Source organism: Ooceraea biroi, chromosome 7, assembly GCF_003672135.1.
Source record: "Ooceraea biroi isolate clonal line C1 chromosome 7, Obir_v5.4, whole genome shotgun sequence".
Lineage (NCBI taxonomy): Eukaryota > Metazoa > Arthropoda > Insecta > Hymenoptera > Formicidae > Ooceraea > Ooceraea biroi.
In genome coordinates this window covers 8,154,660-8,182,294 of record NC_039512.1, presented here as the reverse complement: position 1 = coordinate 8,182,294, position 27,635 = coordinate 8,154,660, and the positions used below count along the sequence as shown (strand labels likewise).

General features: G+C 38.2%; 1 protein-coding gene across 2 annotated transcripts in view; it reads right to left on the bottom strand.

The window, feature by feature from the left end:
* LOC105282418 (basement membrane-specific heparan sulfate proteoglycan core protein) overlaps window positions 1-19,408 on the bottom strand; it is a 171,397-nt gene extending 151,989 nt beyond the window's left edge. The window contains exons 1-2 of one of the 2 annotated variants that reach the window (XM_011344361.3): window positions 15,867-19,408; window positions 2,688-2,814 (exon numbers count right to left, since the gene is read on the bottom strand). In XM_011344361.3, the coding sequence (XP_011342663.1) occupies window positions 2,688-2,787 (100 nt within the window). In that variant the 5' untranslated portion in view covers window positions 2,788-2,814; window positions 15,867-19,408. The remainder of the gene's footprint in view (window positions 1-2,687; window positions 2,815-15,866) is intronic. The other variant, XM_011344362.3, reaches the window with a different exon arrangement.
* Window positions 19,409-27,635: the final 8,227 nt, after the last annotated feature.

Below are 27,635 nucleotides of genomic sequence, written 5' to 3'. Positions count from 1 at the left end.
GGAAACGAGAAAGACTACTAAAGAGTAAAAAATCAGTATAAGAACATTTCTAATAAAATATTGACAAGTTCCACATTTATTAAAAAAATAACAATTTATGCACGATAGCTACCGTGATGTGATGCTCGTTATTAATCGTTTCTGTTTCCTCTTACGAAACATTAGCTTTCTATATAGTTGACATATTAAAACATTCGGATACAGCTGTCGTCTAGCTCTACGTGCAAATATCATATCAATATTCTGTGGAATAAAAAATATTGGAAAAATATCGTGCGCGAGCGATAACAGAAGCTATAAAAAAATTCGATATCATCGAGTGACTACGTCAATCGACAGCAGTGATTCGTTGTTTTAATTAATAGCCTAGCAAGGATAGTATATAACCAAATGTACTGAATCGGAAAAACTTCTGTATTGCGGAACAGGACGTCAACGCACCGGCGGCGTATAACTGCGTTCCTGTCAATTCTATAATATTGCACGTCTATCTGCCGAACTTCCTTCAATCATCGAAACAATATGTAGAATCTTAAGATTCCTGTGCCTGTTGATTAGCAAACTGCCCAATGTTACATTTATCACTTTTTTTATAATATTAGAACAGTAATTAATTACTTCGAGAGTCCTTTGAAGTTGACCGCGGCGAAATCTAATTATCGCGAAAAACCTCATAACGACGCAAAATTTATGCATTGTGACAAGTTTATAGTACCATAGTGTCAATAAATAATGCGTAATGTTCGAATTCTTTTTAATTTCCTTGATAGAAACTAATGAGTTCTTCGAAAATTGTACCGAATTAATCGATGTAATATTGTCGATATTGTTATCATTTTCTTTTTATTTTACGATGAACGAGACACTTTAAATTAATAACACACACACACACACACACGTATATATTTAGGGAGCACAATTATTTTTATAGAAACAACACACATTTTTCGAAAATTTAATCTTGATCACGGATTTTCTCATAATTTTTTTATTTTTAACTGTAATTATTTTACTTCATGTGATATCATGTTTTCACACAAACGATAAATTCGTGAAACTCATTAGCAAATATAAATACCGTTCACAACTATTCGACATCGACACAAATCGGAAAATGTACTAATATATTAGCAAAATAATGTTAAGATATCTCTGTTATATGTCTCTGTCATGCTGTTACTGTACTAAACGGTTTAAATGAAAATTCAGTCAGCTACCCGAAAATTGCACTGTTGGGGGATGGCAAATGAGAATCGATCGTTTCATCAAACCCTCAGTATGAGAAAGAAACGCTGTGCTGGCGAAGTCAGTCACGTCGAAACCGATACGAATGCGTCGCTCTCGGAAATAAAGTGCGCGGATTTGTGGTAATGAAACAATCGGATTACGCACAGTTTGCAAGCGCAAATTGAAGCACGCACGAATGGAAATCAAGGAACGTAAATACTCCGCTTATCAGTCAGAACATAACTAATATGTGGTTGAAGACTACACTGAACGATGTTTTATGTAACATACAATCCTCGAGATAAAAACGCGCTTTTAAACACATACACATACGAATGAAAACGTGGCGAGTTTTCAATGCGGAATTAATGGTTTTATAAGTAATGAATGAAAATTGCGCTTAAAAGCACCGGTTCCCTCCAGGGGCTATCTGAAAAAATGCAGGAGCATCGTATCGCAGATTCAACGACCAAATTAAATTCCATAAGAATTACCTGCGAATTGATTGCTTTTGGCTTAGTTTTATGACCACATAAAATTTAACGAAAGGTTAAAATAATCATCTATATCATCTTGCGTTTCGAAATACCGATTAATTGCATACAATTACGAGCAGCATTTCGCGTAAATTAAACTGAATAATTAAAGCAATGGATTCAAAATAATTGGGACGGCTGTCTAGGTTGAAATGGGAGGAAAGCTGCTTTCTCGTTACGTATTAATTAAAACAGTATAATGATAAATTTAATCTATGAAGCAATTCTGCGATTTAAATTAAAAACATATTTCTCTCCTATGTCTCCTATTTAGCTATTCAATATGTTTTAACTTTTTGCATTAGTCACGTACACGTAATTAAAATAAATAAGCTAAACTAGATAAGTAGAATCAAAATGAGAGAAAGAGAAGCTGCAAGCTTTATATTTACAGCATTGCAAAGTATTTTAATTATTCATTCTGTTTGTGCGTTGTACTCAAGTTGGACATTGTAATTTATTTCTTTCGTGCCGTGTCAATCGAAAAAGTAATCCAACGTGTCAATAAGAAAAATCGCGACATTGAGTTGGACATTCCAACTTCTGTCTTGGAATGCATACGCAGTACATGTCTCTCTAGTGGATAGGTTCATTCACTCGCTGTCTGTTTCCATATTCGTTATCTTCGCGAATATTTCATTACTCATTATTTCACTGTTAAAAGAGACTAGGATAATCGTTAATTACATAAAGTGGCAAAATTACGCTCTGCTTTCGTTTTTATAATTATTACGTTATTATATTTTGCTAAAAAAATCAGCACTAATAAAAGCATAAATGCATGCATGTTCATTAAATCGGAATCCAACAAAAAGCTCACGGTATCTGCGATCTCGACGCCAGGAAATATCTGCCCGATTGACAGATAAACGCAACTCTCAGAGCAATAATAATCAACTATATTGTAAGGGAAAATACACTCACCAGTGCTTTTCACAGTTGGAGCCGCCGATGGTTGTGCGCATAGGGCTTGTGTGCCTCCTAAGAGCGCCAGAATGACGCGAAAAAGCTTCATACTGGTCATCTGATGAATAACTATTCCATGGAAATCCTGCAATACAATAAAATAACAGTTTTCTTTATTTTCTATAATACAGATAGTAATTAGAATAACATAAATTATAAGAATATTATTTTTAAGAAAGTTATTTGTTTCTCTGCTATAATACTGTACATAATATGCAACATGTATGTATATATATACACCCACACAGCACAAATGACTGTTTGCCGGCTGATAGTCGGCATTTTTCAGTCAACTTGAAGATGCATCTACACAATACCACAATAATTTGTCATGGAAGGCCAGATTCCCGAAAATGGCACGCAAAACGGTTATGACGTAGGCGGAAACTCAGCGGGGACGGCAATTACCGGGTATTCCTCGGAAAATTAGGAAAAATATATCAACGACCGCCGAACGTGCTATGGCGCACTTTACTCTGCTCTTCGCGCGCTACACCCCGCGCCACCTTCTTCTCCGTGGCGTCGGAGAAAACTAAACATCGATAATCGATAATTAGGCGCGTCAATCGATACAGAAGTCTTAACCTACGCTAGACGAATGATATTGCACATACATATCCAAAACATGACAATAAATACCTTACAAATGCATTGCAAAGATTTTACATTTTTCAATATTATTCTATTTCTGCAATATATATATTTTATTATTTATTTATTTTTATAACAAAATAACTCGTTAACTACACTCGCTTGTCCGTACCTTTATATCCCAACATAATCTCAGATAGATCGATTGGTCGCTATGTCTCGCACCGAAACAGCATCAAGCGTCGCTTCTTCGTTTTCCCACGCGATACCGCCGCAAGGGAAAAAAGTGAAACAAGAGTGTAACGCCGTCTCACCGCGAAATGAGATTCTGATACCGCAATCCGATCGCTCTGCGTGTTGTCGCTGCGAGGGCGTAATAAGAGTGTGAAACGGGGTAGTAAACGAAAGCGGCGCTCTCTGATTTATCGGAAATTAATATGCTACGAAGCTGATGAGAAATGTACCCCGCGTCATTTACGACCGTGCGGAACGAGGATAGGAAGAGAATTTAAAATAGATTTGCCCGGGCGAAAAAATACTCGTCGTCGTCTGTTCTCCTCCGGGGCTTATCGCAGCTGAGATAACGATGAGCTAGGGGAAGAGGGGAGGGACTTGAGCCGTGCAAGCGACTAAGGCACATTGATGGTCGCCGTTAAGAGGATGGAGGAAGAAGCTCGCGGCTGCCGGCTAGATGGATCCCCTCGTTGGCGGAGGGTGGATAGATATCGAGCATTGTATATCCCGCCAACCAGCGGCACACAACCGCGGTACCATCTACTCTTGGATCCGCGAGAGCTGATCTACAGAATGGATAGATCGCAGATAAGTAGCGATCCCTCTTGCCTCTTGCTTCTCTTGCTTCGAGGACGTCGGGCCCGATTCGGCTTAAAGCGACAGAAGTCGAATGGTGTGACTTCGAGCGTGAAACCGCTTTACGAGATGTGGATTCGTCTGGTGGTATGTGTTAGAAAACAGCCAAACGATTGCGGCGAAGATACTCTTCGATAGACTCGGTGACTAAACACTTTTAGAAGAATAGAAGAAATATGGGGAAAAGCGGAACGTCTTCATTTCGAATTTCGATTCAAGTAAGTAAGTAAGAATTGAAAATTATCAACACGTTCATTGAATACTATGTATTATTATAAATTGATTGAAATTATATATGCACCGATAACCGCGCCTTGGGTTATTGCAAATTGGGTTACTGCTTGCCCATATTATAATTCTGATTATATGCTGAAGACGTTCGATTGCATCACATGGTCTATAATATCTGTTTAATCGAGTTACATTTTAAAGTTACGAATTTCCTGCGCAACGCATTATTTCTCCATTTACGGGAGCGTCGACGGACGACGTTATGCGACGTACGCATGTGTACGCGTGATTAAATCTGTTCGGACGAAATCGAATGTTAATTCACTAAAAATGCATATTAACGACGCGCAGTTATATATCGCGGTTAATTCGCTGATCGATTATTCATACGATATCCTCCATTAGTGAAGTGATTTATCACTTGGACGAGATATTGCATTCAAATTTCATTACCTTAATAGGAACTAAACTCTTAATGGCCACATATGCCGCGATATTCTGCACGTGATAGTCAATAAATAACCACCACATCTCCACTATTCCTCTTTCTCTTTCGCCTTCCTGCTATAGATCGCAAATCGTCTAAATTTACTGACCGCTCTTTCGGCCGTATCCGGAACTCATTCCGCAGAGAGACGATTTCCACTCTTCCGGCGCGCGGACCAGGAGGAAAAAATGACGCAGACGAAGTACCGGTGAACTTCGTAAAATACGAGTGGAACCGGCACAGCGATACACTTCGCGCATCGCTATATGGGTACCTTGCATTCGTGACGGATCCATCCGACGAGTGATTCGAGCGAGCGAAATCTCACGGCACGGCCGATGGACGCGTGTCGGCGATTTATCGCGTTCGTATACGTGCTTGCTGTCATTGTGTGTGCGCGCACCCTCCTAGGAAAAGCATACACCTGCAGTAAATAGAGGGAGTGCACGGAATCACCCCGAGCGTTACCACTCTACCGGTCATTGAGTCAAATGTGACGAAACCCTCCTCCTCCCTAGTCGCCAATATCGGAGATTTCCCTCCCCTCTGTCTCTCTCTCTCTCCCCCTTTTTGGCATATTAACTCCAAACTGTGTCAATTATGTTTGACGTCATTGCCCGTCTGGAATTACTAATTGGCTTTTGCCAAAGAGATACTAGATATCGCCACATTAACATGTATCAACATCATAAATCTCAAAGCACGGACGAAAGCATCAAATGTTTGCAATGTATGAAATATGCACGAAGTTACAAAGTATCAGTTGTTTTATTTGATTATATAGAACACCATCGAATATGCCTCCAATAAATTCGTAAAACGATTAATTTAATTTAAGACTTGCAGATATAATTTGGATGTAAAAGATAAAGTTTTTATTATATTGTATATAATATTCTTCGACTTTTTTAGTTTGCTATTCTAATTATTAAATATGAATAAGATTAAAGAAAACAAGAAATCGATCGGCATGAAAGCGACCTGTGAGCGATACATAGATATAACCGGAACTCATTTACGTACCGGCTTCGAAGAAAATCATTGAGCAATAAAGTAGACCCGAGACTATAAATCAGCACGATGGGCAAAAAATTATGCGGCAAAGTACTTTCGTTTTACTAGAAGGAAGAGAGCGCCTCGGCACAGAGAAATTTGCATTTCCTCCCTGCTTATCTCGCAAAGGCGGAAACGTTCCAACGTCGTGTTTGCAGGATGAAGAGTATTTTCTTTATTAAGAAGTATTGCATTACGTTGTGAATAAATAATGATCACGTTTTTTAATCAAACTATGTACATATAACTTTGATGAGTTTTTACTTTAATATTTTGAAACCCATTTTATAAAAAGTTCACTTGTTTGAATATATGTTTCCTTTGCCTTAAAGTACATTACAATAAAAGAGATTTGCGATTTTTGGCAGAGCATTTGCAGTCGTATCGTCAAGTATAGCGAATCTAGCTTTTGGCAGTCATGCGTGGAATTCATAACGCAGTGCATAAACTGAATCTCGGGCAGCATTTAACACAATCTTTGTGTTTCAGTTTATTTAATTCGGCCGGAAGTTTTGTGCAACGTTTAGCCGTGCCAACGGCAGATAAGTCGGTCTAGCTTTTGCCAAGTACTATGTTATCGGTTTATACCAAGGAAAAGTTCCTCGGTGGAACCGAAAGTCCGGAAACTTTATCAGTGTTTTAGAGAAAAACTTCTTTTGTTTCGTATGGGTTACGGTTATCGGTCTTCATTTACAAGTTATTTGATCGATAGTGACGGTGCAAACGAAAGTATGCTCGTGGAGTAGATTCACTGTCCCCCCCATTGCAAACAATCAAACTTTATATTTAATATTTTTGGTCACATCTATTGAGAAAGAGAGAGAGAGAGAAGGAATATTTTAGATCTTTCTTCTTTCCGTTGCAACATTCAAAATGGTTGTAAACATGTAAAAATGACAAAACAAAATGCTTTACAAAGAAGGATTTTAATAATTTAGTAATCATTACAAAAATTTTATCCAAGATTCAAATCAAAAGTAAACGTTACAAAAATGACATCGCGAATAGACAGACTGTCCATTCACTGCAAAGTTCTACAATGCAATCTAGATTAAGGTCCAGATAAACCGCCCTTAACACTAACCGAGTTACGGTCAGACTGTTCAGATTAGAATCGCACCAGTTTAACGCAGTCAGAGTGTGGATTAAAGCACAGACAGAATTACAAACAATTTACCTGCAATATTGGGCATATTCCTTTCCAAAAAGAACATCAAACGTACACATATTTTTGTAGCAATTTCTAGAATAGTTAAATTAGATTAATAGATAATTCAATTAATACTCGATTAATAGCTGATTGTGAGTCCGTGTCTCCAATTCCATGCGTGCGAATCAGATTTCGGGTTTAAAGCATTAAAACGTGCGACCGATTATATCAGTGACGATCAACAATCAATTTCACGCGTCATTTTCTCGTTCTAAACACAATATTTTCACTTTCCGCTCCGTTTAATCTGCGCAGGATTTGACCACCGGTCACTTTTTCGGCCGCGTTGACATTCCGTTGCGAAACGAACCGAACATAACGCACATGGGATTACGAAACAGCACAATGGCAGAACCGCAATTGACGCGAACAATTCAGCGGACGGCGTATGCACACGCCGTGAACAAGGTTCGCGCAAGAAAAACTCGAGCTCTCGTGAATAAGAAATGCAACGAGATCTCCTTCGGGGAACGCGTGCATTTTTGTAAAATATTTCGTGCGCGCTGCCGTAACCACGACTTGGAAACCGTAACCACCCTCGTATTATGGCGTTCGCATTGCAAGCCAGAAGTCGCGAGACAGATTCCCGGTGTTCGTACACCCCTTCAAGGTAACACTTTCAAGACCGTCAAGCGAAGGAACAAAGGGGTGAGAGGGAGGTAAAATCCCCCTTCCGTCCCTCTCTCGCGTGCATCAGACGTCCTGGAACCTCACGCGTCGCCTGCGACATTAAAATGCGGCAGTAAACGACTGCGAAGCACGCCGTGTCGCGGGCGGACCGAATAAAAGAATCAGGAGCGCCAAGGAAGGGTGGGATGCTGGTGGTGCGATCGTAAAGTCGACCACGTCTTCCTCCAGTTAATGCTGCGCGCCTTTCTTTTATGCAGCGACGTGTCGCTTGGCTGAGCGACGCGCCGAGACGGCGATGTTGTACCGAAAATGCACGTACGATTTTTTCCCTCTCTTTTTCTCTAGACGTCTCAGATTGTTTGTCGGACTGCGGAAACGAGGAGCACAAATTTACGCTGCCTCCGATATGGCGTGTACCCCTCGTTATCTGAATACGGCGCGGTCATTACCGTGCGGTCGTTAAGACGATCGCGCAGACGACGGGATTATCCGCGGATACGCGATACGCTGAAAGAATCTGACACACTGCGAATCTCGATGCTCGATGTTCGAGCGTTACGTTGCAGGAACCGCGTAATTCGCAGGGATACGTAATTTTATTGATAGTCATGTGTCGCCCGGTGCAGTTAACTTTTTACGTTGCCATTTCCATTTTATTGCTGGAAATCGATTTATACCACGCACATAAATATCCAATGGGAGCTCAACTTTTCTTGCCATAATATCAATACTTCGGAACAAGAGCAACCTGTACCTTTCTTTTAATGCGAACATAAAAGAACAAATACGTGAAGCATTCCTGGTTTTCTCTCTCCTTTCTTTTCTTTTCTTTGCTCTTATTTCGGTAAAATGTTATTCGTTCTAAAATATTGATGTAGCCATTGCAAAAGATAACAACAAGAAATGCGTTGTCTTACAATTAAATTAAGTGAATTCTTGATTTATTTCATTATTTTTTGCAAGTTACGGTATTAACAGGATTGAATAAAATGACATAAAGCAGCTATTATTACATGACGTAGAACATGTATTAATTACATGTATTTTTATTTATTATTTTTATTTTTATTATTATTATTTAGTATTTTTATTTATATTAAAGTTATTAAAGTTTATTATTATTTATTAAAGAAAGTGCTCTTTATTGTGTTTCATGTCTAATCATGCTTTGCTTTTCTTCTATCTCTTAAACGATAAAGTTATATACGAATGATTGACGTTCGATTAACTATACAAACGCTTCTTTCACGTCATTAAATGCACTTTGTTTTATTCCTCGCGTGTTCTGTAGGCAGGAAAAATCGATATCTATTTACAAGAAAAGACTAAGTGACATTTAAACATTTTTAAATATTTGCCGTAATTGACTGAAAATGGAAATTTTTTTATACGTGCAATTATGTTCACATTCTCCTTTTTTAATAATTTATACAAGGAAAGATTTGGAATGCTCGAGATATTTTAATATTGTTCGCTACGTCGAGTATCAACAAATATATTCTAACGTAATTCTGTGGCTTTGTAGCATTTCAGAATCAATTTTGTGTCGGTTTCACATAGAGCATCTCGGCCGCATCTCGATTAGACGAGAACACAAGAAAAATTACATTAGAGCCGGAAGCGGGAAGTCGGAAATGAGAACGGTGCGTTCATCGCCGCCGCCGTAAAGCCAATCCGCAGCTGTGCATCCCGTAACTGCAATCAGCGTGTCATTCCGCCACGGCAAAATTATACCGTCCACTTTGTTTAGTTTCTCGCTTTATTCCCGCGAATGTAAAATGCACCCTGCGAGCAAGAGATTCTCTGCACGGGAATATTGCACGTATGCGTGCGTGCGCGCTGCGGCCGAGCAAACACATCCATTCGCGATGCACAAGCTGAAAATCAACACTAGTAGAACGTGCACCGTTGTGTCGTTTCATCCAAGCGTATCTATCCATCCATCCGTTGTCGGTTGCTTGTCCACCACCCTGTATGATTACGTGCGTGGTTGTAAAGTGTTGTCGGCCGGACGGACAGTGAGCTTGCGCTCATATGTCTCACGCGCACAAAATGATGCTTGTGATGACATCAACGCGAAGAGCAAATTACTCATATTGAGAGATCGTGCCGGTTTCCTCCGTTGCGCATACGACCGCATAAGGGATATCACGGTGATACGCCAGTCTCGCTGCGATAAAAAAGTGCTGCAAGTCCGCAAATTTCCCATGGTAATAAGAATTCGCGACTGCACGAGTTCTCTTCCACATTTGCACGTTTGTATTTTTCTAAAGAGCATTTAATTTAGATTAGACTGAAAGTCTTGCTCCTAAAAAAGTGAGGTATTTATCATTTCGAAGCACACACAGCTGCTGAAGTATTTTTAATCACGGAAGCATGCGCAACTTGTTGCCGGCGAAAGAATACTTTAAAGGGTAAATCGATCAGAGCTGACCTAGGGCAAGTCTCTTCTCGAGCAAAGGACACGCCCCATCACACCATCCCAGTCTCATCGTACAGCCAAGCATTAAAACACATTTCCAGCCCGGTTTTTCGTGCTAATACCTCCGTCGAATACATGACTTTTATTGTATCCCGCTGCACATCCCCGTATCATTCAGCGTTTGAGCGATACCCGAGCGAAAGCCACCTTTTCTGCGGAATATTGAAGGCAAAAGTTAACGGCAGTCATCATCCCGCGCTCGTTTAAAATGAATAGCGGCGGCGGGCAGGGGGAGGACACGTAAACTCGGCGTCTTTGACATTTAACCGGACGACACCAAGTATCTGTTATTTTAATGAATGCCGCGGAAATACGTGTTTGTACACCTTTAATGAGGCACGTGAATAAATCCTGGTAAAACCAACTCTCACATGATGCAAAATCCGCTTTATACGCTACATTCCGGAGAGAGGGTATTCAGAGCAACCGATATACATTCCCCATGGATATCCCCGAATAATCAACGTTCTTTCAGAGATATACACGTCGCAAGAATGCGCGAGAATACGCTTTCTATGTGAACATGTAACAGCCTCAATTTATCCGCGGGAAAATTATTTATTCAGATATTAAAAGTATATCACGGAGCTTAATTGACGTGCTGTTAAAATTGCAAAAGTGTACAACACGGTGTTATAATCTAACTCACAAATGTTTTAAAGGCTATATGTACCAGCAGACGTGAAACGGGGCATATGTTATAAATTTGTATCGTGCTTCGTTCGTTTGCTTGTTGCGAATTCGAACATATTGCTCACATGAGCCGTACATCAGTCTCATTCTTCGAAGTGACGGGACCGATGTCACGTGCAGAGTTTCGCTGGATGACGAACCGCTTCTCCCGAAGTATGGCATTCCCATTGATCAGCCAGCGCTCACTTAGTAGAATTCAGATCGCCGTCTTCGCGCATAGAGGCATTGTCTGACTTGAAGCCTGTACGTCACTAATGGGGATGCGCGACCCCAGATACCCCGACTGCATGACAAATGCACTAATCGGCCTTCAGTATAGAATCGTTATGCCCGCGCAAAGCCATGAGTGATTACTTTGACCCGACGACGGCATTGCTCCGATGAATATTGAACGGAAGAACGGATTACATATTCTGCAGACGTTGCCGTAATTTTACAGTGATGAGAGAAAGTAAGAGAAACCTGACTGAAGAGACTGGATTTTCAGATGCGTGCAACGCACTTTAATTGAAAACGCGAAACATGAATTCGCTTCCTCCTTGACAAGATAAGATCCAAGAGATCCGCAGCATCAAAAACTTTTGATCAGCCTTCCTTTTAAAATATTCCAAGCATTGTAAAGTATAACATGAAACTATAAGCAAAAATTTATTATATCTTTATTAAGATTCTATTTTATTATTCTTATATTGAATTTATTTTAAGTATTAGTGAACTGTATTATATTTTGCATACTTTCTCTTCTCTCTTTCTTTCTTTCTCTCTTTTTCTCTCTCTCTTTCTTTCTCTTCTATGCTAGTCTATCTTACGTCCATCTGAAAAATTCATCGCAATCCCGTTGCTTATAAAACGCTATTTTTCTTCGTGAACCTATTTTCGCGCAACCCCGTTTCTTTTCCGGAAGATTGGTACACACCCGTATCAGTTTGCAAGCAAAATGCAAGCGTGATTAGGTAACGTTACTGTGCCAATATGAATTCGGAATCGTACCAAGATCTGTACCACCATGATACGTATAATGAAATATGGTTATTGATACAAATTGCCGCGGATACGTTTTAGTACATATTTGTCACGCGGAGAAAATTATTGCGACACCGATATTATTGGTCTACTAAATCATTGTTGAAGCGGGAAGAGAGATGAAACGACGGGAGAACAGATAAGTTTATCCGACGCGTTTGCGATATGGGTACACTGGTCATAAAATCCGAGGTGCGAGAGTAGTAAAATCCTTCGGCTTAAATCAAACGAGAAAATATGCCGTGACGTCGTAGTAGCTTTCGAAAAAGTTTTAAGATCTAGTTTCAAGAATACATGAAAAGTTTCGAGAGCGCCTTTTTTGAAAATTCCAGCGCGACTTGGACTTATGCCATGCGTATGAGGAGAGAAAGGAAGAGCAAGACTTCGCTACCTAAATATATAAAAATATTTCTACAAAAAACATAGAAATGTAACGTCATCTGACAAGTATCTCAAAAAAGAAGTCCACATAATCTGAAAAACATTATTTGAGCACTTACTTCTCTTCTATATGTACATTACGTTAGTAAAATTTCAATTAGTTTCATTAATATTAGTAGAATATGAGAAACTGTTCAAATACATGATCACAAAAATGTTACAATATTTAATACGATTTTCTCAAAAGTAGAAAACTTTTTCATCGAGATATTTCAATCAAACTTATGTAATGAATGTGTGATACATATTTTAATATTTATCTAATACTCCAAATTGTGGTCGTGCATCACACTGCTTTGCTCGTGCATATGCAAACCAGACAAAATTAATGAAGAAAAATTACACCACGCGATAACCTCCTTAGGTTCGCACATGTACATATTTCTGTGGTAACTGGAATGTTTAATGGATGTAGAAGACCATTAGGTCAAATCTAAGGTATAAATATTGCGGTTAAACTTGAGTAATAATAATTCCTCTGTTAAGAAAAATTCTACATTGTGAAGTTATCTTAAAAAGTTTTATTTATATACTTCTTTATAAATAATTCTAAATTAATTGAAAACGATAAGCAGAAAATAATGTTTGTAAATTTATAATCAGAATGTTAGATCACGAAAAACTTATGCAGAATTCATTTTGATTGGATTTTTTGCATTTCAGATAATTAGCTTTATAAGCTTCCTTATTAAATGAATATTATTAATAATAGCTTTTTAAGAATACAGAAGGAAAAATTTACATTTTATTCTGATTAAATAATCGCCGAAATATCAAGTTTAATTCTTAATCACGTCTTACAATTGCACTTGAGATTTATCACATTTTATGATGATTAATATAAATAGAAGTATATTAAAATACGAAACAAGTTGAAATCTGAAGCTTCTGTGTAGTTTATAAGGTACTCTGCAGACATTAATTTTGCTTAACACACGCCTGACACTATTTTTCCCATTAAAAAAGCCGACACCTCCAATACTAACCGAGTCGTGCTTTTATTCGCGAAAGGGAGGCAAGCGAATAGAAATTGCTTTATCAAAGTCGAACGATGACAAATGTCAGTCCTCTGGAAAGGATTGGAAAACTCATTAACGTTGCTTGATAACTCCGTAGTATCACTATTATCGGAAGCATTCAAGTTAACTGCATTCGAGCATCCTGGGAAAAGGATGCCGACCACAAGCCGCACACAAGCATAACTATTTTCTCCCCTTCTTTTGTTCCTGGAACATTTCCGCTATCCAGCCTCCGCCCGCGCTTCCATCAATCATTTCAGTTTTGCGCAAGATTCGCCCATTATTTGAATCCCTGTCCTCCGTTTTCTTTCCCCGTTTCCATTTTCCATTCATTCAGATCCCTCTCTCGCTGTCTCGTAAATTCGAATCTGCGATACTTTTAACTCGTACAGCTTGAAACGACAGAGGAAAGTTACATTCTCGCAGTATTTATGTCTTTGTAATATTTATTACACAGGCCTGTACGTATAACTGAATAATGGAGATATGTTATGGAACATTTCTCATAGAATGAAAGTAATGTAATTATATATGAATTAAAAATGATAATACATTACTTGTCCATATGAAATGCTCTAATCAATTGACATTGATATAATTGGACAACGCCTGTGTATAAGGGCGAATGCGAGTAGAATAATTTGCCAATATTGTCTAATGTGACAAATTACTTGAACGAGCTCATCCGAGTATCAAACTGACAAAGAATGCTCTGTACGTATGTATGTATGACGAAGAAGTATGTATGCGCGATGCCCGGCGGCAATGCATTAAAGTTACAGTAATTTGACGCAGAGGGGATTATTTTTGCAGTATTACTACGAAGGGTAGACTGATGTTCTTCTTTCTGTGACCGCAATTGCCCACAGATGCATACGTACGCTCAACCGCGAAGAGTTGGAAATTTCACCACAGTTTGCCGGACCGCGGAAATGGCAAAAAAATACCACATCGATATTCTCAGACACAAAGACAGTGGGAAAGCTTTTAGTGCTTCGTAAAATCGATATCGCTAATATGTATTATTATTATCTGTAACAATGACGGATGAACAAATAGAACGCTCATTTACGTTAAATTAACAAATTATAGCCACATATTTATTACAACAAATCTATCCATTATACTCTTTTACATATTTATATTATATTTTTTAATTTACTCCGGTTATTGGTTAATTCATCGCATTTTGTCTACTAAATTATACTTTTTATTTAAAATTTCTTTGTTAATTCTGTATAAATTTGTATGTAACTACAATGCCTAAGCGAAGAGACCATTTTGTTGAAAAACGTACAACGCAAATAGGTAATACCGGACTCTCGTCTGTTTAATTTAGCCCTCACGTTTATTTCAATGAGCCTTCACTCCAGGAGTTCTAGGTAATGAGAAGGCAGTAAAAACAGATTAAGAGATCCCCAAACTCTTCCCATTCCCGGAGCCAACATTCTTTTGTGACAAATCCATTAGGGACTTCGAAGAAATTGAGTTTGCGCCCGCGATTCATTATAATCTCATTTATAAATGAGAACTAACTGCTCGCTCAGAAAACTGTGACAGCCCTTTAATTATCACGTTCTAACAATGCACGTCCAATAAATCATCTAAACTCGGGATATATATAAAGTATGTTCTTATAAAACAGAAATCAGCAATTATATTGCAATTTTCGTACGTACATAATTCGTTTTTAAATAATTCAAAGTATAAAAAGTATTCATTAAATGTCTTTATCATAGATATTTATTTAGATATAAATTTTACTTGAAGAAATTTATAAAAGAAGATATATTTTATTGTAAAAAATTATTTGTATTAATTTGAAAAAGTTGAGCCGTTTTAAGTATTAAAAAGTAAAGATACGAGCATAATGCAACTCGGAAACTTTATTAATGTACGTACTCGAGTATGCATACGTACTTAATTTTTACAAGTTTTATATTATGTTAGCACCATGCTTAACATCACAAAAATACATGTTATTTATTTAATATTATGATTTGTGATTTTTCCAAACTGTCAGTTTTAAATCACGATTTATAACATCTTTATTCTGCAAATTATGTATTATAAATCGTCGCATATTGAGAATTTAATAATGTAATTGCATACAGATGCAAATACAAGTTTTGCAAGATTATGTATAACAAGTTCAATACTTATAACGATGCTATCAAGTTTATTCAAAAGTTGCAAAGTTTTTATAAATTTAAACGTATTTTAACACTGACGAAAAACTTGTAACGAGTTTATTTCTCTAATTTTCTCTTATAAAGAAATTAAACTAAAATTTCATCTTATCCCTTTTAGAGACTAAGCATTTTTATCATCTAGTTTAGGATATTTCCCTGCAGCGTTTCACGAAGTTGATTGAGCGTTAAACTAGTAAAGGTGATTTAAAACTTACCTCCAAGCAAGTCGTTCTCGTCTTCTTTTTGAAGAACACACGATCGAGGAAATCGCCTTTTCACGTGGAACACCGAATCGAACGATCGGAAGACAATGGCACGAAATCAAGCCGGGTGGACGAGAATGTAACCAAAAAGAGAGAAATCCTTGGGGCACTCGTTGCAGAATATCCAACTTCCAGCACAGGCCTTTGACACTCTCCGATCTTACGAGGGCGATCGATCCTCGAAGCGGCGGCTTGAATCGCGGCGATTTTTAACACTCGAGAATGTTTGATAGTTTCCCATGCAAAAAACGCAGAGACGATGCACGGTACGACGTTCCGTGAGAGCGATGACAATTTATTAAAGATATTTCGTCGCACTTTCGTCGAGCGTACAGCGGACACTTTTATCCTCATGCATATTTTATTCTCCTCCGCGATATCGATGCGATGTTCTCTATCGATCTACTTCAATTTTGATCTTAATTCGCAAAAACCGCACTGCGAAGTGAGAAATTAATCGAACGCACCGTCAACACTTCTCCGACCGCAGGAGCACACAGCTTCTCGCAAAGCACTGGAAGACGCGCAATCGCCGATGGTGACGACGAAGACAGTCTCGTTCGTTGACAGTGTCAATATTGTTACAGCTGATCGCGCATATCGTATATTATGATTTTATCTTGGCGATATTCGATCGAAAGCAAATTTTATTTTCAATTATATTTGTCTCACTTGCACTTCCTCATAAGTAACTCGCGTTCCGGATTCGTTGTGATGTTTTCTTTTTCTCTCTCGTGCTTCGTAGTTTTGCACGAATTATGCGACAATGATGTAATCTCTGTTTCACATTTGTAGCTCCGTGACGTTCTTCATATATATTGCACTCAAACTATAATTTCGATGCGGCATATGCTGTAAATTTATCTTGATTTCAGGAAAAACCGAGTAATTACGTTGATAATACGCGCGATAAAAGTTCAACGGAACGTTTAAACAACGATTAATCACGATTGCACTTTATGCAGAAATTTCACGCTCCATCAAGAACATGGTAACAAGAGGAAAGCGATCCGACGATTTTTCCAACATCAAGGACTACGGTTTATATTTTCGCGTTTCACATAACACTGTAATCACCTGAAAATTGCAATTGCACTGCAAAGGGTCGATCAAACGGTCAGTCAGTTGGAGCTTTATCCTCACGAGTACTTCTCGCCGGCACTTGGAGTAATCGTTTTCGCGAACATGCGCGTGGTCTGGTCACGTAAGGGAGGGCAACACAACGTTACTGTTATTGCGGCCGTATTTTTACAGTTTACGCGGGTTCTGTTCTAAGAATCACTATACGTTTGTGACAAGTGACACCGTTAGTCTCAAGATTCTCCAACCATTCCAGACGGATACTCACGAACCGAGTACCGTGAGAATCTTATCTTGTGACAATTTCTTATTTGCCTTCTTATCGTGAAAATGTCGACGCTTCTCGCAGATTCTCATTTCAGTCACTCGCGAAAAACGTTTATGCTATTCCACATCATCTGCGGAAAATTATTTTTTTTGCGGGTCACTGGCATCCCGACAGCAACGTCGAACGATAGTACTCTCCTTGCTTGAGCGCACTTTTCTATAACTTTGCGTGGCACGAACTATGTCTGTTCCAAATAGCAGACCTTCAAGAATTTATGTGTAGAATAATGTGATGGAAAAGACTGTGTGTGTAAAGAGTCATTTTGCGTTCGTCCCGTTATTTTGCAGCTAAATTAAATTCGTTCTAAGACACAAGTTTATAACAAACACTAATCCGATTACTTTTTTACTAATAATATGATATAAATCTTGTTTGATTATGTATATTCCTTTGACACAATTTTGCGATTTTAGGAAATCCTATCATCCCTTTGTTGAAATAAATTATGCACACCTTCTTTTAAGCACTTTAAAATTATGAATTTTTCATCGGGTTTGAGATAATCCGTGTACAGTACTTAGAATTTATTCAATATATCTAGATTTGAAAGATTGCACGCATCTACAGTTAATGACAATTTCTCAGTTTTGTCATTAATCAGCCTTAGATTCTTCCTTTTCTACTTATTGTGAATTTCTAACAGAAATAAATGTTTACACATGTATGTAAGCTTCGTTGCTTTTTTTCGAAAAATCAGATTAATCTAATGCGTACATTTTTTTAGTTTATGCGTACATAAAAATAAAAATGCATTTTATGTACAAAGTTACGAGATCGCGCCACTCTTAAGGAAAGTTCACGGATGAATCTTCGCATTCAAGTACAGCTTAGAACCGGAAGATTCGTACTCATGTAGAGTTCAGCGCTATCGAAGGCAGACTGAAGTTTTAATGTGGATTTTTGCTGACACATTTACTCAGCGCCGCAGAAATATCTCCGTTGAATATCATATTGGACGTAGCTTGTCGCAGTCGATTCAAATTCAAGCTCTTTTGAATCTCAGAAGCATTCAAAGCCATACCCAAAATCGGTAAGGTTTATCACATTTGAAAAGCAGAACTGTTTCCACTCGATTACTTCAAATGCGCCGAATGTATTCTCTCACCCGAGTTCTGATCAGTTTTTTTTTTTTTAAATATCACCGACACCAGAATGCTCTTCTCGTCGCATTTGTATTACTATCTCTTTTATATTCAAACAAAATTCGCACAAAATAACGCGAGCGTTTTTTTAATCCGGATTTCAATAAACGTGTTTCATGGAACTCTCACTTCAAGTATCATATCATTGCCACAGAATCTCCCAGGATCGAATTTATTTCGAACGCTTCGAACACGTTCCATACAGTGATTTCGCAAAATAAATTCGCCCGAGAATTCTCCGCGAATCCGACAACTTCTCTTCTTTTTAGTCAAGAAATGCGATACACTTTTAGTGGTATTCTCAAGCGTCTTCTCCACGTCAACCAGATTTCTCGATCACCCACACACACACAATTTCGCCGAAAATCTCCGCATTCCCACGAGTACGTTCCGTGCACTCAGACCGACGAAACTGGCAAAGTGCGCGGAAAGGAAACAGATTGCTCGATAAGCGGTGAACAAACGTATATACTGTTGTCAAGTTAACGGAATCCGATGTAAGTCTGGAAAAGATCTATCTTCTTGATCGCATACCCGGTTTACGCGTTGAACGCGAACGATCCGTCAGCGATCGAGACACTCGCGATCGATCGGACTTTCGCGCCCCTCGATCGTTCACTCGCGCCCATCGGTCGCCCATGGTTCATCCCCCGCATGGGCAAACCTGTCTTTCTTTCTCATTAAAACACTATTCCAGCTTTCCTGGAGGACAACTTTTCGATCAACGTCCCTTTACGTCGTCCGGAATTTTTAATCGCGCCGGTCAAACGATGCCACGCGACGACGGGGGTGGAATCAGTGAATTTCGCCGGAGATAGGACGGAATCTCGATTTTTTTTCCTCGAAAAGTGGTCTCACGTTAGCGGCGGATGCGCGCGCGAAACCACCACGAGGGATGCTGAGGTCGGACTGGAGCCTCCGGCGCGGCGCTAGCGTCGCTACGAGCGAGGGGCAAACCAAAATCACCCTTCTCCGTGCTGCTGCGTCCACCCCCGAGAGAAAGGATGGTAGCAGTGGCGGAGGAAAAGCTAAGTCGCCCGGAGTTTAAGGCATGAATCGCGTGGGAAACTTGGAGATTTCTTCAAGAGGCCGGGTGTAATGCGACTGCTACTCTTCTCGAACGGCGGATAGTCTTTAATCGGCTGCACGTTTTCGAATTTCCTTCGACACGAAATGTAAAATGTGCAGTTAACGAATTAAAAAAAAACACGCAATACTCAATACAGTGAATAAAAATACAGTAGAATAAAATAAACAGTACACGTGCTACGCTATTTTTACCAAGCTTCTTTAATTATTTGACAGATATAATAAATATTTATTGGTGCTATGTATCTTATCGGAATTATGTATCTTAAAGTATGAAAGCTAAAAGGTTTACTTTTTTTCGAATTGGTAAATGTAATGTATTTAAACATTAAATTTAAATTTAATTGCATCAGAAATCAATTCTAAACTTGCAGCAACTGCAATCTTCAGAGCTGGAGTAATTTCTAGAATTTATCTCAACATCGACGAACTGCTGGAATATTCAATCAATGAAATTAGAATCATCAGCAAGGACAATGTTAAGGTTCACGCGTTGCCAAGACAATCTTTTGTCGTACTTGTTATTAAATATTTAAAAGACGAACAGCCTCGATTGTGACATTTGTATCGACATTAATGCTCCGTTCTCCCGTGCCATCTCAATTATGCGTACGTAGGATATAATGTGCAGGAACAACATTCACCGTGGATAGTACTGTACACTCCTGATTCACCTCCGTTTGTTACACATCGCGATGTAACGTGTCAGAAGTGTCTATTGATCTCAGTGATGTCGAATGCATGGAACGGTCTAATGCATTAGCCGTATCGAATGGTCGATGCACCGGCAATAGATCATCTGACGGGTGGCTGAGATTTCGGAAATTACCTATCCGATATCGCGGTACCGCGATTTGCAAAAACGACAGCCGACGTTGACTGATGCACGAATGACTGGAAAACTCGATTTTGCGAGGGAAAAAAAAAGAACGACGCGCATCCCGCAAAACTTCTGTATTTTGCGATAGACGAAATTTTCGAATTGCCTGGAACAAGTGAAGTATTCAATCGACTGACACTTTCATGCCGCGCCCGGGAAACGAATACCTGCTTGTGCACGAAAAGATAAAAGAAGCACGTCTGTTTTGCAGATCGCGACTTTTCTGTACGTCGTTCAGAACGGAAGGTAGCGACATCCGTCTCTTTCGCAAAATAGCGTGCACTTGAAACCTTTATGTTTTTTTACATTTCCGACATAATACCACAGCCACTTTTCTCACGTGTTGCACAGTTGCTATTAAAATATATATATTTGAAAATCTCAAAAGTGACGGATTTAATATAAGCGAAATATTCGCTTAGTTTGCGCAAGAATAAATTTATTCGCGTAAAATACACCCTGGCTGTTAATTATAAGCATACATTATACAAGTGTATCTCAATTCTCGTAAAGCGTATAAAGCACAGGAAGCATATTGAATCGAAATTCCTGGTAAATATAATAATATGTTTATCTCCAATAAAATCATTTCTGTAAAATGCAAAAACAAAAGATATAATAAATTGGGATAAAATTTTATACAAATAGATATAAATATAAGGTTTTCCGATATTTATATAATCACATATTGATACATACAAAATTTGTCTAATATAATATTCATTAATAATTTTAATTCAATTCTTTTCACTATTAGATTATCTCATTTCGATTGAATTAATAATATAAAATGTAAATAAGTGGAACAAATTCTGTTCTGACAAAAATCTAATAAAACATAAATGTATAATGTTATGTGCAATCAATCGCACGAATATTCAAACGCACGATAACGACACCACTGTACAAGAGTAAATGCCTGTTTTTGTTCTCGTCTCAAACATAGCATTAAAATTGTTTGTCACAAAATTAAACAGTATACAGATCACAATAAATGTGCGTAAAATTGTCACGTACCGGATATTATTACAAATATTTCGTGATTGACAGGGACAAAATGTGCGTTTAGATTGAAAGTCTGGATTGAAGTTTACCGTTTCATAATGTAAAGCGTTGAGGTTTATCGTGGAATCTTGAAGCTTCTTAAAACTCCAGGTCCTGACCGCAGAAGTATAAGTAAGGTTAAACTAAACCAACTTTAGCGCCGTCGAGTTCAAGTTAAAATTAAAGTTTAAAGACTTATAACTTCCTAACGTGCTACTCCCTGATCCCCGAGGACGAGGATAGTTAACTCAATAGGTCCCATCTCCTATCCACACACGCGCGAATATACATATACGCGCGCGTATACACACGCTTAAGCGTCAGCATTTTCAATAACTACTTATGATACTTTTAAGCTAGGTTTTGACACGATGTTCGTATAATGCGCTTCAAACTTATGTTCTTCTTTAATTCTCCGACACGCGATCTTGTTATCATTAACTTATGATTAAACAACAAACTATGTTCTTAATTCAAAGTTTAAAATTTTAATTAATCTCAAAATCTTCCTCCTGCAATGTCATATTTAAAGTAAAATTTGCAATATGTATAGTATGTGTCTCTCTATCTGGATTAGATTCTCTTGCCAAGACAACATAGCATAAAATCAAAAGAATTGATTACAGTGGTTTATGAGAATAGTAAATGTGAAAGTAGCAGTACGATGATACAGGCCGAACACGCACATACGAAGACACATACATGTATCGCAATAACAAAATATATTGTTACACAACGTACAGAAATGTAGTTTATACTGTGAAATAAAAGGTGTATTTGTGGCAAACGATTTATAATCTACAATCTACATCAAGCGCATTAAACAATTCACTGCAGGCTTTTATTTTCACAAATTTATTATGCTACATCGTGTTATACATAGTTCCATTGTGCGTGCAATTATTTCTGATGTACTTAACTGATCGTTTCTGCCTGTATTTTTATATTTTTTGAATTGTTATACATATATTCTCATACGCATGTCAATGTCTATCGAAAAGTCGACAAATCGAAAAAGCCAAAGAAATTAAAATATATCTATATGTGTAAACAGAAATATATATTTCTAGCTACTTTAATAAATTATTTAAAAAATTTGAAATAAAAGACATCTTACGGTAATGAATACGTTTGATAAAAACTTGTAATAAAATCAATGTAAATAATAAATGTTGTCGTAATAAATGGATAACAAGATCATAATGTTAGATATATCTTATACTAATTGCAATATACATATGTAACAAGAAAACTAATTTAATCAATTTATCATAGATACGAACGCCAAGTATTTGTTAGTATAAAGCCAGTGATAGAATAACAGTACCTACGTAGGGAACTGAAAGTTATAAGTTCCTTGAACAATAATTAAGTTCCTTCGGTCTGGGGTGTCTGGATAACGTTCGGTTACACTAACGCGTTACATTGTGAGATAAATCCGTTCCTTACGAAGCAGATGTGCGAGCTTCCAGTAGCAATCAAAACTATCTTATGGTCGATAGTTTATGACTTTCTGTACGTTATGGCACGCTCCCAGGAAGACTTTATGACAGTGGTAGGATCCTCCTAGGACGAACAGAAATTATCTGCGGTAGATGCGATTGAGGGGCTCTACCACTGTCCCGTCGCTCTTCTACCGAGAGGAAAAGGAACATTCTGCAAAGAAAGTGCTGAGACGTCGATTAATTCTTATTGTCAGGCTCAGGCAGTCCCGGAGAAAAATATAACATATCCGAGAGAACGTCTGGTCAGTGACCATTGGAGCGAAGTCTGGCTATCAGTGGCCCCACTTGAAGAGGACTATGGCTGACAAGACGTTGGCTTTCACCACTGCGATCTGAACATCTGTGTATAAGCGGTCATCAGAACGAGTGCGAATTTACTTTTTTGCAGAAGTAAGCGAGAAAATACTTTTAAAAAGTGACGAATATTTTTAATTGCTTGATTGTGTCTTATTTAAAAATTGAAAAAGTTACAGAATTGATTGTTTCTCGGAAAATTACAATTTTATAAACTCTTATGTAATTCAACTAAAAAATCTGAATAACGATTACCCAATATATTTCGTATAAAAGTAAAATTTGTATATGTATTTCGCGATAGCAACTCCGAAATCTTGATGTTAAAATCACGAGCTATTAAAGACATCAGTTACGTTGTATGATGCGATCGACTGGCTGTTATATCAAAGCTCTTAGAGAACGCGATTCTGCGATCGAGAGGAAATTAATTAAGATGGCAGTGTCCCAGATCAAACCACCCCTTTTCGCGCCCCAAACCACCGGGTTCCTACGGGAACATTCCATGCATAGCTTGTGGCTACATCTCAGACTGTTACATCACCAAATCCGTACTATGCACCCTTGCATCCTTTACCAAACCCTAGTCAACCGTTCCTCGTAGTAGCGGATGTTGTATACGATATATCCGTTGTGTTCCCTTCCCCGGCAGGTGTACACAGGCCTCCTACAAACGCTCATCGTCACGATCAAACGCACCAACTACACATTTCAATAATAATAACAGCGAACCATTCCGTTACCGATCGTTGAAACCCCACGATTTTCGGCGAATTCTTCACCCTTGTCGAGATTAGATCAGGAAATTGGATCAAATCTCGCCGGCGGCAATGACGCGGAAAGGTCTCCCTTTATTTTACTTGGACGTGCGTATTTCTACCACACGCCAACATCTGATGCGACGACCGGGCCAAAGGTTCCACAATGTCGGGAGAATATTACAATTGTAGGATTGATACCAGAAATATGATGAAAAGTTACTATTTGGTTCATTTAATAATGATGCCAGCTAATTTGATTATCTATTATGAAAGAATTAACATTTGTTTAATCTCAGAAATTACCTCCGCGTCCCTTACACGCACACATGTCATTATCATCATCATCATCGCTTTTAAATATTCATGGAGATAGAACTAAGTTATGTTATTTAACGAAATTTGCGAAATTATGTTACAAATCGTTATGAAAACGCGTCGATATTCGGGATTTGGGATTCGTCTCCGCACGATGGAACCGTGCGGTTTAATGAGTTCGGAAACTGATTACCGAATTTATAATGTCACATTATATACAATTAACAGGTTCCATTGGAATTAATCGAGGCAATGCAATATTTCTTATTTACTGGAGATTTGTCGACGTAATCAATCGTAATTAATTGATTCGGTGTAAACTTATTGAACATGCGTTAGTTGCGTTAATTGCAAAACTAGTTTACATATTACGATGCGATAATACAAATTGTAATTACTTTGATAAAACAGGTTCAAATCTTCTATTTGTGCGTGTACGAGTGAATATCTATTGTAGAAATGTGCCGACGTTATCCAAAAGAAAGAAAACGGCGAATAAAGAAGGTCGATAAGATGAAATTCCCGACGGAAGAGGCCGATCGTAGGAGATTTTAATTGGCATCATTAGACCCGCGCGAATAATTAGCACTTGAACTATCGAGGGCTTAATGGCGAACTGAGAATATAGTCTTTTCACAACTGGAGCCTGCATTATGGAACACTTTCACGAATAGCTGCGTCCTTGGCGAAGATGACAAACTTTTAAGCGTGTTAATTGCCGTCTAACTTGCTCATGATAAATGCGACATGGCTGGCTGCGCATAAAAATATCTCCATAAATTACATAAAATATAACATATATCTCTGTTTCCCGATCATATTATACGTTAATAATTAAATACTAAGGTAAGTATATTATTATATCTCTAAAGAGTGGAATAATTTTCGCGCGTTTATTTAACTACTTGCAGTATGTAGAATTTTCATATCACAAATAAAGATTTAATTATAAAAATACATTTTTAATACTTCTACAAACTTGTGAAATGAGCAAGTTAATTAAAGTTACTAAAATTAATTAAACAAAATACAAATTTATTATTTTAATTTACATTTCTGATAAACGTGTAGAATTCTTTCCGGAATATTTTAGACAAACGTTAATTAAAGCGGAATATTATGCGTAAACGATATAGAAAAGACTTTGCATGTATTGGTTTCCATGTGATTGTAATTTTTCCTGCGTAGAATATCCGATGTGTTTTTATATTGGAACAATGAATTGGTGCATAATAGAGCCAGGGTAATTCGCAACTTGCGCTATTGTTCTAACTTCTGCATAGATGAAGCAATAAGTACAGCGTTTCGCGGGCTAAGAAGCGTCTTACTGTAACTGCGTGCATTGCTATACTGTTGCGCGTTGAATACTCACCGAAGAGAAATATAACAGTTGTATAACTGCATAATAAACCTATTGTTTGAAGTAACGTAACTATAATTAAGTTTCACGTCAAAGGCCGTTCTTTATCCCGTACCACAGCTCTTGTGTACCACAAATGGCTCCATTTGCAACAATAGCATATGCATTAATTCATAAAGGGAAAATGTAAATTGTCTCTTAAAAATACATATACTGTGTATGTAAAAAAGATAATCAAATATGTGACGAAATTTTATTATTTATTGTGTGTGTTATGTGTTAATTCGAAAAGACTACGATATGTAATACATGTATTAACAAAATTAAAAAGCTACTAAAATACAAATTGCAATAATATATACTGAGCAAAAGTGGGTATGTGTGCTCGTCTCTTACCAAGAGGTCCCTGATCCAATTGAGGAGGCTATCAGAAGTAGTGATTAAAATGGGGAGTGAGTGCTTGGTCTGCAAAAAAGGGTTGAAGGTACTCTGAATGGCGGTCGGTGGGGGTCTCGTTTCGGGCTTGGGGAAACGTAGATAACACTTCTTACCCGAGGGACTTCCCGCGACCCCAATCTCAAGTCAGATATTGTTCCGAGCTTTGAAAGCTCAAAAGAACTTGTGAAAAGGCATTTCGTCCCGATTCGATGTATTATACCGGGCTCATACGTATTGTACTCCCCGATCTCTCGCTCGGAGACTCTGGGAAAAAGGAAAAATATCCTGCTTCTCGCGTACGCCGTTTGTAATTTATAGGAGTTTTCTTGAAAAATCAAAATAATACTCTGTCAATTTTGACACTTTTTATCCGAATCGACCAAAAATTCACATTATGAAATGACATACTCAGTAGCAACTAGAATTCCAAAAATATTACAAATATTTCATAAATTGTATGCTCAAAAAGGATTATAAATAAATGTATCGACAATAATTACAATAGATTCACTTCTTGATTAATATCTCTTTTATAATCTCATACATTTTTCGATTCCAAAAGAAAAACATTTAATTAAAATAATTTCTTGTTTTTTCTCATACTATACGTTATTTATTTCTAATTATAGTTTAGATAATGCCACGCTCATTATGTTAAAAAATATTACCGTTAACATTACTAAAAGTAATTAATGGAAACTAGATTGATGTTCCAACCATCATCATCCGGATTACTTCTTCGAAATCTAACGAAGAGGCAATTTCTTTAATCCGGCTCACCGCAAAACGAGACTGTCTCACAGCCACTTCTGGTCTTATGGTCTTGCGACCATCAAATAACGCTTCAGAGATTAATTGAAGATCAGATGTTCAGGGCAATCATTAAGATTCGTCATAGCCGTCTCAGGATTTCCACAGCTGAGAAGATCGAAGGACCTCGTGAGGCAATCCATAAGGAACAGTCGAAGAGGACACCGTGGTCTTCACCGTACGGCGCGATAAATAAATCTCGAAAGCTGCACCGCGAGGGTTAGCTGCTGGCTGTACGTATAGATACCGCGCTTTCATCCCCTTTAGCGAACGCGTTGCATCGTGGACGGGGGCAAAGTTGGTTCTGTATGTTCTTCACGGTGGCACCGCTCACTCGGAAGGATTTAGAGGCGGGAGTGTAACTGCGCGATACATCTCCCGTTTTGCGAGACGAAAGAGGAGCGAAAAGAGGACGTGGATAGGTGAAGGAGATAGGAGCGGTGAGAAAAGCGAAGCGCACGCGGTACACGAAGAGGAATCGCACCCAAGGTCCCTGACAGCATAGTTACGGAATAAGTGACAAGTTTGTGTACTGCTCGCGGATCGTTGGATCACTTATGCATGGTAGACCGGTCCAAATTGCTTTGCGGGAGCGCCAGCCTGGAACCGGAAGTTACTGTGTCTCCTAACGTGCCGGGATTTATACCGACAGGTAACTCGGTAGCCTTGAGCCTC